This window comes from Acipenser ruthenus, chromosome 18, assembly GCF_902713425.1.
Source record: "Acipenser ruthenus chromosome 18, fAciRut3.2 maternal haplotype, whole genome shotgun sequence".
NCBI classification, from domain to species: domain Eukaryota; kingdom Metazoa; phylum Chordata; class Actinopteri; order Acipenseriformes; family Acipenseridae; genus Acipenser; species Acipenser ruthenus.
In genome coordinates, this window is record NC_081206.1 from 11,694,310 (window position 1) to 11,709,018 (window position 14,709).

The 14,709-nt window shown below is 37.3% G+C and overlaps 1 protein-coding gene across 1 annotated transcript; it reads right to left on the reverse strand.

Annotated features, from left to right (window-relative positions):
* Nucleotides 1-1,053: 1,053 nt before the first annotated feature.
* LOC117421838 (gastrula zinc finger protein XlCGF7.1-like) lies at nt 1,054-14,134 on the reverse strand. Its single transcript, XM_034036250.3, has 2 exons — nt 13,863-14,134; nt 1,054-4,809 (listed from the first exon to the last, which is right to left on the reverse strand). Exon 2 carries the CDS (start codon nt 4,758-4,760, stop codon nt 3,819-3,821), a length of 942 nt encoding a protein of 313 aa, XP_033892141.3. The 5' UTR covers nt 4,761-4,809; nt 13,863-14,134; the 3' UTR covers nt 1,054-3,818.
* Between the last annotated feature and the right edge of the window lie 575 nt (nt 14,135-14,709).

Consider the following 14,709-nt stretch of genomic DNA (forward strand, 5'->3'; position numbering starts at 1 on the left):
CTGGTTAATACAGCGCAGCAGAGTGGAGGGGACAGCAGACACACACCCCTGGTTAATACAGCACAGCAGAGTGGAGTGACAGCAGACACACACCCCTGGTTAATACAGCGCAGCAGAGTGGAGGGACAGCAGACACACACCCCTTGTTTCTATTTCACTTTCTATTCGGCAAAGTTATTATAAATAATGCAAAATAGTCTGCACTGTAAATGTTTATCACGTTACCATTTAATTCTCATCTCAGCATAACTATGTGCCATTTCAAAAACATTAACCTCAAGATAAAACTACAATAACTAACAATGGTGAACTTTTTATTAAAGCCAACATAAAAATGATCCAGTGTGGCTCTGTGTAACTCTCTGTTGCTTTGCACATTCTGTAGACTCTTGTGTTTTCTTCTTTTGCAAATAAGAAATTTATACATTTCTGACTTGAGAAAAATCCACAGGATAATCTGGATGTCCTTTATCAAACATCGAAAACATTTCAACCAATCGCTGTTACTGTTACTAAAATACAGCCACACCTAAAATGAGTGGAAATGCGCTCAATCGAAATCACGCATGCGTACAGTGGATGATAACTTTGAATATTACAGGTGGATGATAATATACAGAGTTATTAGAAAATACGTTCACCACATGAACGCACCATATCATTGATGAGGTCAACTTAATTTCTAATCACCCTGTATAAATACAGTTTATTCAAGATCATTTTCTTTTACTTTCATTTTTGAGTCATTGTCGTGCACATTTAGGAAGATATAATATTGAACATTAATACCTCAATATCCTAGCCAACACCCCCACTATGCTGGTAAAATACAAGCATTAGTTAATATTCATTTCTCAATATAAAGGACGATGCCTCCATTATGTGATTAATATTTAAATATAAATATAGTCCGTAATGTTTCATATTCATTATAGGATTATATTCACCATTGTACTTATCAAATACAGTCAACCTTGGTTAACCCGACACCCCACCGGGATGCCATTTAGTGTCGACTTACCCAAGGTGTCGAGTTAACCACGGGTGAGCCATGGCATTAACATGCATAGAAGTAACAGAACTCACATGTTTACAGAATTACAAGTTTATTTTTAGTTAAATGTCCTTATGAAAACAGTTGAAAGAACTGCAGTGAATGAATCAATCACAGTATCCAGCACTGTACAAACTCGGTACAACTCGTGTAGTTCGATTGAAATAAGAATGAATAAAATAACGACAGTGTTATTTTTACAAAAATAATTCAACCACAAACTGTTGACTATACTTTTAGTTACTGGCTTGTACGGTCTAATTTGACAGCTTAAATTGCAAAAGTTAACAAATGTACATTATACAGAATTAACTTGGTGAACAAAAGCAATAATAACAAGTTTCACACAGAAATCAAGCATTGTCAATTGTTTTGCATGCAAAAACACGCGCTTTGAAAGTTCTGCTGACAAGTTAGCCCGAATAACCCGAGCTTTAAGCCAATTGAAATTTTTCACTTCGCACTCATTATGAACTGATACTGTAACCAGCTGCACTTTGTAGTTGTGAATGAATGAATGAACGATCTGTTTCCAGTCAGAGGTCAGTCACGTGAAACAAGAGAGTCAAGCAGAGTTCAGTCACATGAAACGACAGTGTCGAGTTATCCACTAGTCTTTTTTAGTCGCCCTTCTTAATACTTTACAGGTAAAGAAATGTTTTTGGGTTTCAGACAGACATTCTGAATTAAAAGATAAGAATCAGCTTGGTTTGTTTCTACAGCACTAGCAGGTCAGCACAGCAGGTATTCTAAACCATTCCCCAATGGATATCTTTGCGACTCTGTTATCAGTATCTAGTCCTTTTGAAGTAGATCACTCAAGTATGTTTTGTGGGGAAGGTTGGCTTGAGGGAAAGACAAACCTAATTAACATCATAGCATCTCAAGTCTCATTGATCTAAGAATGGAAATGTCATTTTACCAAGTACATTCAATTATAACTACCAATGTTCCCCACATCTTCCTGCGTACCCCTATAACCCTTAGAAGTACCCCCGGGGTATGCGCCCCTTGGTTGAAAACCTCTGGCCTAACAGAAAACACAAACACAACTTGTTAACTATTATGAATAATTTATTCCCAAGATCCTGCAGAATTTTGTTAAAACTCCAATTAGAACTCCAATCTGTTCTTGTAGATCTCTTTATCTACCCCTCCTACTATGCACTGACCTACGCACCGTGTTACTAGATCCTCAGCTAATGCATTATCCTTGCACTACTAATATGTCATTGTAGATATCATGTGTTGTAATCCTAACTTGTTGCATCCTATTTCACATTGTATTTTACTAGTTGTATTTGCCTTACTGTAAACTACACTTCTGAACAGAGCGTGGATTGGAGATGAAAACTAGAGGTCTGATCCCCATGTTAAAGCATAACATCCCAGACTTGACACCTTGCTTTTGAATGTGAGATTCATTGGAATCTCGTTTCAAATGATCTCCACACAGCACTCTGAGGGGCATGTTTACTGCTCTGCAGCTGGTCTTGTGTTCCCAATGTAATGGATACACAGGTTGTCAGATACAATTATGTGTTTCGTTTAGTTTCTTTGTTATAACAAACCAAAATAATCAATATCCATTTTTTTTCAAAATCTTCCAGTATCTTTAGCTAAAAAGCAATCAAGTTTCATTATCGTTCGAGTTGCAATTCTACAGATCTGTCTCTGATCTCGACTCAGGCCAGTCAGGAGTGAAATGTGACGGGAATGTGGCTCTCCACTGCACACCGCACAGCACAACCCAATACACTGGGGAAGAAATTGCATTTAATCCAGTTTATGTTTCACACCTCTGAAAACAGAACACATAGGGCCACATGTTTTAAAGCACTTACTCCAGTCTTTAATTAACTCTGATTTTTTTGAAAGATGAAAAATTAAAACAGGAGTTAATTAACTGTTTCCTCTTTGAAAATATGGCCCATAACATTTTCTCCTATCACCTCAAACTTAATCCCAAACGGTTTGATAGATAATCACCACACAGGAGCTGTTCAGATTGGTGTAATCTATAGAAAACAAAAAAAGTTTTTGTTTGATGCTCTCCCAACTTTAATTGAAGTTAATAATAAACCAAAAATACAAAGTTTTCTCTGTGTAAAGAAATAGGACATTGACATTGGGTTTTAACAGCTGATATTCACATGCATTTGATTAGGATCAACAGAAACTTATATCTTCTCTCTAACTACTACAATATCACATCCTTTTAACATTAACATTATTCATCCACATAGCCTCTACTTCATTATATAAAAGTGTTACATTCAATCGAGACACTTCTTGTTCAACTCAATAGATTCTTTGAACTTACTCGTAATATCTAACCAAGCTTCTTTGTATTTACAGCATGAATTCTAACATGCGGTCCTTTCACTTAAAACTTTCTCAAGTCCAATAACACAATGTATACTTTTTATATCTTTTCTGGTTCTGCGGACCAAATTAGGGAACTGCAGATGTGTGTCTGTTTGATTGGTTTTGATTTGTGCCAATCTTTGGTAATTTCATAGTTCCTTTTTTGCAGCGATTGCTAATTTGAGTTAAATTAACCATGAGAGACTGAATCGGTCCTTCCAAGGTTCAAAGATGTCCTCTCTGAGCTTGGTGTAGAGAAGTTATTTATGGCATCCTTTTTGATTTTAGGTTGTTTCAAGGATTCAGTTTGGCAGATGACTTTTAACAATCTAATTTCTGACTCCCCCCCCCCCCCCCCGCGCACAAGGGTTGATGCCCTTACAGTTCAGGATTGTGGTTATATTCCTCTGTGAATTTGCTGGTGTTGTTTAAGGAGTCCTAACCGACTGAAACTCTTCTCACATTCTGTACACCGATATGGTTTCTCTCCAGTGTGAATGCGCTGGTGTGTTTTAAGACTTGTTAAATGATAAAAACTCTTGCCACATTCACTACAATGATGTGGTTTCTCTCCTGTGTGAGTTCGTTGGTGTGTTTTAAGGCTTGTTAAATGGTAAAAACTCTTCTCGCATTCAGTACAGTGATATGTTTTTTCTCCTGTGTGAACGCGCTGGTGGTTTTTGAAGTGCCCTGATTCATTGAAACTCTTCTCACATTCAGTACAATGATAGGGTTTCTCTCCTGTGTGAATTCGCTGATGTGTTCTAAGGTGTCCTAACTGACTGAAACTTTTATCACATTCAAAACAGTGATATGGTTTCTCTCCTGTGTGAATTCGCTGGTGTGTTTTAAGGCTTTGTAACTGATTAAAACTCTTTCCACATTCAGTACAGTGATATGGCTTTTCTCCAGTGTGAATTCTCAAGTGTTTCTTCAAAATTCCTAACTGACTAAAAGTCTTTCCACATTCCACACAGTGATGTGGTTTAACTCCTGTGTGAACTCGCTGGTGTCTTTTAAGGTATCGTAATTCATTGTAACTTTTCTCACAGTCAATACAGGGATACAGTTTCACTCCTGTGTGAACGTGTTGGTGTCTTTCAAAGCTTACTAAAGAAGTGAAACTCTCCCCACACTCAGTACACTGATGGCAGCTGCTTGTGTGTTTGGAATGGTCAGAAACAGAATCCTGAATGGTCTTGAATGACGAAGGTTCCTCTTCATAGACCTCCTCAGGTTCCTCCTCTTTAATTTGGACAAGTTCCACTTCAAAGACCTCTTCTTTAATATGGACAGATTCCAGTTCAGGGACCTCCTCTTTAATGTGGACGTGTTCCATCTTTGATCCTTGCCTCAGACCAAAATAATCCAGTTTATCTTTCCCACCTCTGAAAAACAGAACAGAAGCTTTACAATGTAATCCCTGCATATTTATTACAGTGACATAGATATTGATTATTTTCATGTTTTAGTCTTTTTTGTAAATAGAAATCTGTGGTCCATATTCATTTACCAGGCGTTTAGACATGGCTAAGAGTTACATGTGTGCAAATTGGAGTTAAACACGTCTGGCTCAAATGGCTTTCAATGAAACTTCAACCAATACTCACAAACTGACTCAAACACCCGGTTAGCTAAGTGCATCTAAACGTGACAAGCAGGGTTTAGCTGTTTCATACAGATACAAGTAACACCCTTTCAGCTAAGTGCATCTAAATGTGATAGGCAGGGTTTAGCTGTGATTACTTTATTCAGGCACCTATGATTTGACTGGCAAAGACAATATTGGATTAGTGGAGGTCACAAAGAAAACTTTTTTCAGCTTGGTACGGTAACCTTTTCACTTTAGTTTTTTGTTTAATAATTTACCTTTTTGAGGCATTTCAGCCCTTCATTAGAAGTATTTTCTTTATTTTGTTTTCAGGGGACCTTTTTTAACGGCATGTGTGCAACGTTGCACTTGTTCTAAATTTCTTGAATGCAACACTAATTGATTGATTGATTGTGTTCACTGTTAAATAAAAACACAATCCTACAAGTTATATTCTACTTTTTTGTGTGTGTATTGTGCAACGAGGAGGGGGCAAGTATTTTTTTAAGAAGGACAAGCAGATTTTTCTACCATTTGGTCCCTTGGACAACAAGTTTTTTTGTTATTAAAAATACAGTACTGAAAAAGACTAATTCATTAAAATAAGTAAATTGGTAGACTTGTCCCTCGCTAATGCAAACACCATTATGCCATACATTCAGATATCCTGGAGACAAGATATGTCCCCCAAGGATATAGTTTAAACTAACTGCGATCCATCAGGTGGAAAAGGATGTGAAGCGTTCAGAATTACATAAAGACTCCAGTGGTTCCAAAAGCAAGATGTGGGCTACAGTATACCAACGGAAAACAAAAGTAGCAGATAGGCATACACTGTAAAACAATTATGAAAATGTAAAAAGTATTGTGTAAAGTGTGACAACCTGTCTGTCTCCCGACATGTCTGGTTTATTGAGAGACTGCTGTGCTTTTTTTAATTTAAAAACATAATTTTAAAGTATTGGTTGATTACAAGCGACTTGTGGCCAGGAATAGAGAAGAGCTCTATTCACGGACAACCTGGCGCTCCTCACAGGTTTTTGGTGGAGACAAAAGCGCCCTGTGTATGGTTGCGTTTAACGACCATTTTAGTCGCAGTCTAGAGCCCTGTAGCTTATAACTTTCATTAATTATAAATGTATACTTATTTGGTTAGGTTAAAAAGCCACGCTAGTTCCATTCTTGTCAGCTCAAGTTGACATTGTAACATTTTTTAAAGATATTTGTAACTGATAAGAGAATTATGGACATTAATGTACCAGCAGCACATTCTACACTTTTGTCATTTTTAGGAACCTTAAAAAAACAAGCATGTACAGATAAATATGATACTGAGAATACGACTAAAAATAACCCAGGTTTTAAGCGCAGCTAAAAATGTTACATGTGCCTAAGAGATAAACATATCGCCCTATATGTTTAGCGATCTGAAAAATAATATTTTCATTAGGGCAAGACACAAATTAAACGTGGGAATATATATATTGGGATGGGAATTTTAAATGTTTAAACGTGTAAACTCTAAAGTGGTTAAACGTTTAATAATATGCTACATGTATAACCAGTCACGTGACAAACACCAAACGCATATTTTTTTATGCATTAATTTTAGTATTTTATCATCACTAGCCCGTCGAGTTTGAGACTGCTCTAGTGCCACCGTAAGGGCGGATATTATAAAAAGGAAGGGGTTTGGCAATTAGCTTTTCTAATTGGTGCAACAGAAAGATTGACGCTGGGGTGGGTTTTTTTTCTCTGTCGATCTGGCGCTTCATTGGTGCTCTGTGTGTGTTTATGCCTGTAGTAGGCGTGGTATGGTATCAATTCCACAGAGGAGCGTTTTTTTTCTGAGTTTATTCTACATTTGAAATGGCATCTCTAAACAAAGGAAGCCACAGTTGAAGTATTTTGAGGAACCGGATGAGAAAACCGTGGTATGTCAACAATTATGCCAAACAAATGTGCTGTACCACAAAAACACAAGTTCAATGCTTCACAGTTTGAAATGAAAACATTCAGAATTATTGTGGATGCAGCTACTGATAGCAATAAAAAGCAAACATCCATAACAACATTTGCTATAGATTTGGCCGAACAGGACGTGATCACGTTATCCCCTATGAGGACAGTGCGTGTGAATCGTGAATGCAGCAGTTTTGAAATCAATGTAAGATTATCCCAATACTGTGCCGACCCATAAAACAATAACAGCAAGGCTGGAAAAACTTAAAGAAAATCGTGCTCCAGCTGTTCATACAAAACTTTCAATGGGAGAAAAAGTTGCAATTACCACAGATTCGTGGACCCCATTCCCCAATCTTCCCATAGGTGGAAGGCTTTTTTCACTTGAAATTGTTCTGTAAGCTTTTGGACTGAACGGCCGTTTATGTTTAGTAGTTTTTATTTGCATGTTGCAACTACTGCACTAAAGTAAAGGACCCTTGAGACACACTTCAGACAGGTAGGCCAGGCATCTCTTTTTACAATTTAATGTAAAGTTGTGTGGATACGTGAATTTGAATACTTTACGTTATTTAGTAATACTTGACCATATACAATTAACTGCACAAGAACACAAACATTACATTAATTACTTAATATATTACTTGATTGTGTGTTAATTTTGCATTTTAAATAGGACTTGTGGCAATGTTTAGGAGGTTTATGTACACTAGTACAGTATGTAGAGGAGAGTGGCGTTTGATTCAAGTACTCAGAAATTGTAATGCTCAAGTACTCGTCTCGAGCAACAATAGACCTCAAAAATCCCACTGCTACTATCAAAGACTGCAAACTTTAAATCTCTGAGGCAGACTTTTTAACATCAGTCACAGTGCTCTTTAAAATTTCAAATTATTGTGCTATTTTATCCCTGGTAATTACCTTTTCCAGAAGTGAAAGTATTTCCAACTTTTTTTCAGTTGTAAGCAAAACTCTATTTATTTAAAAAAAAAAATTTAAATCACATAATTTTGGGTAAAGTTGCTTATATATATATATATAAAAAAAGGTAATAGGTTCCTGTTTTTTTGTTGTTAAGTGAACCTTTAAGAAACACACTATTCTAAAAACATTATACTATCCGAAAACGTGTTCAATATGTATATAGTCATATCTTCACTAGCAAATTTAATTATAACCATAAATATAAACATTTCAATATATACTTTGATGTGTTTTTTTTAGTTTTTTTTTTTAACTTTGTAGTTAAGTCTTTGCGATGTTAAAATGTTATTTGCTTATTTAGAGTTTATTTGCTTAGAAGATACGAACCAGGGCTGTGAGTATCAGCATGTAATATAAAGAGTGTGTGTGTATGTAGATATGGTTTAAACGCTGACATTACAAACAGTTTAAACGTTCATAAAAATTTACCAAAAGCACATCCCTAATATATATATATATATATATATAATGATGGTACTGGCATAAGAGTGTTCTTTTTTGCACCACACCCACAACTGAACTTGAGAGAATCATAGAATACAGCTGTGTACTGCATAAGAATATCTCAAAGTGTTAGACATTCATGAGCCCAAAACTTGATGATACCGGTCATCTTAGATCACGGGTCAAAGTGAACAGTGCAGTTATATTTTACCAACAGTTCCCACAATACGGAACATTTGAATTTGCCAGCTTTAAAAGGGTTATGAGAATAGCAGTAAGTTATGAAAATGATTCTACATGACATGCTACAAAGCACCTTGGATCTGTTTCTATTATTATTCATTCGAAGAATGTGTGAATGTTATTAAAGATGAACTCATTGTGAACGACTGCATCAGACCATTCCCATTAATCAGGAAGTGTAAACGATCAGTTACACTGAGCTGGCTTCCCTTTCAGATTAGTGCTGGGATCCAAATGAATATTTTTTGATATTCGTATTCGGATACAAAAAAATCAGATGTTTGTATTCGCTACAAATTACACAAATACCTTGCGCTTATTTACCATCAAATCAGAATTTGCGCGACAGTTTAAAAAAAATGGCAAATGAAGACACGTGTGATGTGAGATGAATATATATATATATATATTATATATATATATATATATATATATATATATATATATATATACACACAGTACTGTGCAAAAGTTTTAGGCAGGTGTGAAAATGCTGTAAAGTAAGAATGCTTTCAAAAATAGACATGTTAATAATTTATATTTAATCAATTAACAAAATGCAAAGTGAGTGAACAGAAGAAAAATCTGCATCAAATCAATATTTGGTGTGACCACCCTTTGCCTTCAAAACAGCATCAATTCTTCTAGGTACACATGCACACAGTTTTTGAAGGAACTCGGCAGGTAGGTTGGCCCAAACATCTTGGAGAACTAAACACAGTTCTTCTGTGGATTTAGGCAGCCTCAGTTGCTTCTCTCTCTTCATGTAATCCCAGACAGACTCGATGATGTTGAGATCAGGGCTCTGTGGGGGCCATACCATCACTTCCAGGACTCCTTGTTCTTCTTTACGCTGAAGATAGTTCTTAATGACTTTCGCTGTATGTTTGGGGTCGTTGTCATGCTGCAGAATAAATTTGGGGCCAATCAGATGCCTCCCTGATGGTATTGCATGATGGATAAGTATCTGCCTGTACTTCTCAGCATTGAGGAGACCATTAATTCTGACCAAATCCCCAACTCCATTTGCAGAAATGCAGCCCCAAACCATGCTTCACTGTTGCCTGCAGACACTCATTCGTGTACCGCTCTCCAGCCCTTCAGCGAAAAAACTGCCTTCTGCTACAGCCAAATGGCACCTGCTGCCATTTTTCTGCACCCCAGTTCCTGTGTTTTCGTGCATAGTTGAGTCGCTTGGCCTTGTTTCCATGTCGGAGGTATGGCTTTTTGGCCGCAAGTCTTCCATGAAGGCCACTTCTGACCAGACTTCTCTGGACAGTAGATGGGTGTACCAGGATCCCACTGTTTTCTGCCAATTCTGAGCTGATGGCACTGCTGGACATCTTCCGATTGCGAAGGGAAGTAAGCATGATGTGTCTTTCATCTGCTGCAGTAAGTTTCCTTGGCCGACCACTGCGTCTACGGTCCTCAACGTTGCCCGTTTCTTTGTGCTTCTTCAAAAGAGCTTGGACAGCGCATCTGGAAACCCCTGTCTGCCTTGAAATTTCTGCCTGGGAGAGACCTTGCTGATGTAGTATAACTGCCTTGTGTCTTGTTGCTGTGCTCAGTCTTGCCATGGTGTATGACTTTTGACAGTAAACTGTCTTCAGCAACCTCACCTTGTTAGCTGAGTTTGGCTGTTCCTCACCCAGTTTTATTCCTCCTACACAGCTGTTTCTGTTTCAGTTAATGATTGTGTTTCAACCTACATATTGAATTGATGATCATTAGCACCTGTTTGGTATAATTGTTTAATCATACACCTGACTATATGCCTACAAAATCCCTGACTTTGTGCAAGTGTACCTAGAAGAATTGATGCTGTTTTGAAGGCAAAGGGTGGTCACACCAAATATGGATTTGATGTAGATTTTTCTTCTGTTCACTCACTTTGCATTTAGTTAATTGATAAATATAATCTATTAACATGTCTATTTTTGAAAGCATTCTTACTTTACAGCATTTTTTCACACCTGCCTAAAACTTTTGCACAGTACTGTATATATATATATATATATATATATATATATATATATATACACACACACACACACAGTGCCTTGCAGAAGTATTCAACCCGTGTTGTGGAAGCTCCCAGTTTACACCGATGAAAGAAATTGCCCTAACGAGGACACAATTACCTTACCATTGGCCTCCACCTGTGAACCATTAAAGTTGCTGTCACATTTTCTGGATAAAAACCCCACTGTTGAAGGATCATTGGTCAGGCTGTGAATCTGAAGGAAAATGAAGACCAAAGAGCATTCTACAGAAGTTAGAGATAAAGTAATACAAATGCATAGATTAGGGAAAGGGTACAAAATAATATCCAAGTGTTTGGATATCCCAGTGAGCACAGTTGGATCAATAATCAGGAAGTGGAAGCTGCATCACAACACCCAGGCACTGCCAAAAAAAAGGCCGTCCCTCAAAACTCAGCGTTCAAACAAGGAGACTTGTGAGAGAAGCCACAGAGAGGCCAACAATCACTTTGAAGGAGCTACAGAGTTCAGTGGCTGGGAGTGGAGTAATGGTACACCAGTCAACCATACCAAGAGCTCTGCATAACACTGGCCTGTATGGGAGGGTGGCAAGAAAGAAGCCGTTACTCAAAAAGTGCCATCTGAAAGCACGTCTGGAGTTTGCCAGAAAGCATGAGAGTGACCCAGCTGCGATGTGGGAAAAGGTTTTGTGGTCAGATGAGACCAAGATAGAACTTTCTGGCCAAAACTCAAAGCGCTATGTGTGGCGCAAACCTAACACTGCCCATGCCTCAAGACACACCATCCCTACAGTGAAGTATGGTGGTGGCAGCATCATGCTGTGGGGATGCTTCTCATCAGCAGGGACTGGGCATCTTGTTAAAATTGAAGGAAGAATGGATGGAGCAAAATACAGGGAAATACTGCAAGAGAACCTGCTTCAGTCCGCTAAAAAACTGAAGCTTGGGAGGAAATTCACCTTTCAGCAGGACAATGATCCCAAGCACAAGGCCAAAGCAACATTGGAGTGGCTCAAGAACGAAAAGGTGAGTGTCCTACAGTGGCCCAGTCAAAGTCCTGATCTCAATCCCATTGAGAATCTGTGGCACTATTTGAAAATTGCGGTCCACAAGCGTCGTCCAACCAACCTGAACAACCTGGAGCAAATCTGCCAAGAAGAATGGGCCAAAATCACTCCAACACTGTGTGCAAAGCTGGTACATACTTACCCCAAAAGACTTAAAGCTGTTATTGCAGCGAAAGGTGGCTCTACCAAATATTAATGTGTGGGGGTTGAATACATATGCAAGCAAGATATTTCAGTTTTTTATTTTCTTAAAAATATTTCCCAACATAAAACCAATGTCACCTTACAATAATTGATTTTGAGTTTCAGTGTTTTAAAATAAAATATCAAACAGAACGAAATTTCAGTGTACCATTTGTAATTCAGTAATATGAGAGAATTGGTCAGGGGTCTGAATACTTTTGCAAGGCACTGTATATATATATATATATATATATATATATATATATATATATAGTAGACAGCAAAAAGTAAACAAACCAGACTTTGTGCACACACGCATAGAGTGATCTCAATGGAAAGCCATCTGGGACAAAAACTCGTTGTGCTGCTTTAGAGGAGAATCTCATGGGACAGAAAAAAGGTAAGCACGTCATGCTGAAATGCCTCGATTAAACAGTACCCAACTTCCTGAAAATGTTGTGTAGTGATTTTTATATAGATTGTATGTATTATATATATTTTTTTGTTGCGACTTCCTGTTATGTGGAATGTAATAAACGAGAAGCAAAATGGTGAATTGTTTTCCCCTTCACTTTACAACACCATTTCCACGTTTGTTTTATTTGAAGTGTTTAAAGTTAAATTTCAGTTTGTTTGCTTGTTCAGCTACAATAAGGCACAAGCAAACCTCATGTTATTACTTTATGAAAACGTGTCGATGACCACTGTTTACTGTGAAGAAACGGCAAGGAATGAAAAAAAGAAAGAAATAAACTGCGGTGTCAACGTTATGTACTATTTATTTCGGGAATAAACAAAACAACGTTTAACTTGAGCTGCTATTTGGCATCCTTTGTTTTGTAGTTAATTCACTGGGGTAAAGTAAGTCCTACACATCTTATTCTTTACTCCTGGGATATTTTTCTGTTTTAATATGTTACATGTTGTAAGGTCTTGCTGTAAAATAAAGGCAGGCACACACACACAGGGGCCACGGCCACGACCCCTACTGCTATGCTGTCTCTGCCTGTGTTCAGAGCAATATAATGGCTTATATTACTTTTTAAAAAACAAATGAATATCCGAACGAATATTTAAATTATGATCGCATATCCGAACATGAAAATCCTGTGTTTGTCCCAGCACTATTTCAGATCTGTGCCTGTCTCATACTGTTATCACGAGGGATGTGTATCTGTCATCACAACAATACAATACAGACCTCAACTGCTGAAGTATTTTAAAGAACTTAAAGATATGCCACTATGAAACATTTCCATTGCATAATATAGCAATGAGATCAGCATGGTTTTGTTTATAGACAAAGGCTGCTAACTGTAAAAACTTGCAATTCATAATCTAATAAGAAAATGTTATCATTATTTAATTCATACACCCTTAAAATCAAAACCTTCCAACGTTGTCAAAATAAAACATATGCAGTTTAAAACTGCAGTGAACAACCACATTATTATTATTATTTTCATAGTTTAGCACCTGTGTACTCTACTTAATCAAAACCATGTGGACAGTCCAGTTCGTTTACAATCTTCAGTGTTAGCTGCAGGGGATCACATAGGCCCCTTTAAATGATGCATTGTTCACTTTAGGTTTTCTTGAAAAAAAACTATTGGTCAACGTGTTTGTTTTTTATATATGCATATATATATATATGCATATATATATATATATATATATATATATATATATATATATATATATATATATATATGTGTGTGTGTGTGTGTGTGTGTGTGTGTGTGTGTGTGTGTGTGTATATATAAAATCCAAACACGTTGATTTATATAATGTTTAGGCCATAACCATAGGTTCCGATGTGATACGACTCAGAATATGAAAATAAAGCATAACTAATTGGTATCTGCCTCTCTTAATACTTACACATTTTAAATATAAACACTTTAAAATGCATTTCAAACAGTCTGAATGTTTTGTTTGCAAGTGACCTAGTTATGCAGCGCTTACCGACAGTTTCGCTTCGCTTCTCGAGTAATCCAGCACTAGCAGCCAAGAACCACAGCGGTTAAAAAAAGGCAATCATGTAAATAAAAAAAGAGAGAGAGAAATAAAGTTCAACTGCGGGTTGATTCTCAACAACTTATCTCATCCGTGTATGTTACTCTGGTAAACAAAGACGCTTCCGTTTCCTGTGGGTGTCACATAGAATAAAGTCACCACGACGTCCTACACACGAGTTCCGCGTAACGTTGCTTTCCTACACTGATAAGGCGAGGTACAGGACAGCAGATGCTTTGTCTACAAAAAGGGAAAGCTGTGAAAAACAAAAAGCCGGTTGTGGATTTGTTGTATTAAAAATGAGAAGTCTGTCCCACAAGTGCAATGATCTATTCAGCGATACCAAGATATTTATTTAGTGAGCAAGCAGCCTGAGTGAGGTTATCCAGCAGCTCTCCATATCCAGCAGCTCTCCATATCCAGCAGCTCTCCATACCCAGGCACCACAGTACCCAGAACCTCCCTGGTAATACGCACTAATCCAGCCGTTATTCTATGTTTCGTGACTTCTTAAGCTGTTTTTGTTTGGCTGAGATGGTTTCTTTTGTTCGAGACAGGGATTTTGCTGAATTGTGGTTGATTTGATAATGAATGACCCAATATACAGCTTTGGAAAAAATTAAGAGACCACTGCAAAATTATCAGTTTCTCTGGTTTTACTATTTATAGGTATGTGTTTGGGTAAAATGAACAGAGCATTTATTTGCAGAAAATGACAACTGGTCAAAATAACAAAAAAGATGCAGTGTTGTCAGACCTCGAATAATGCAAAGAAAATAAGTTCATATTCATTTTT

What these genes read in the sequence shown, in the direction of transcription:
- LOC117421838 (XM_034036250.3), bottom strand. Translation starts at nt 4,760, where the DNA reads ATGGAACACGTCCACATTAAAGAGGAGGTCCCTGAACTGGAATCTGTC.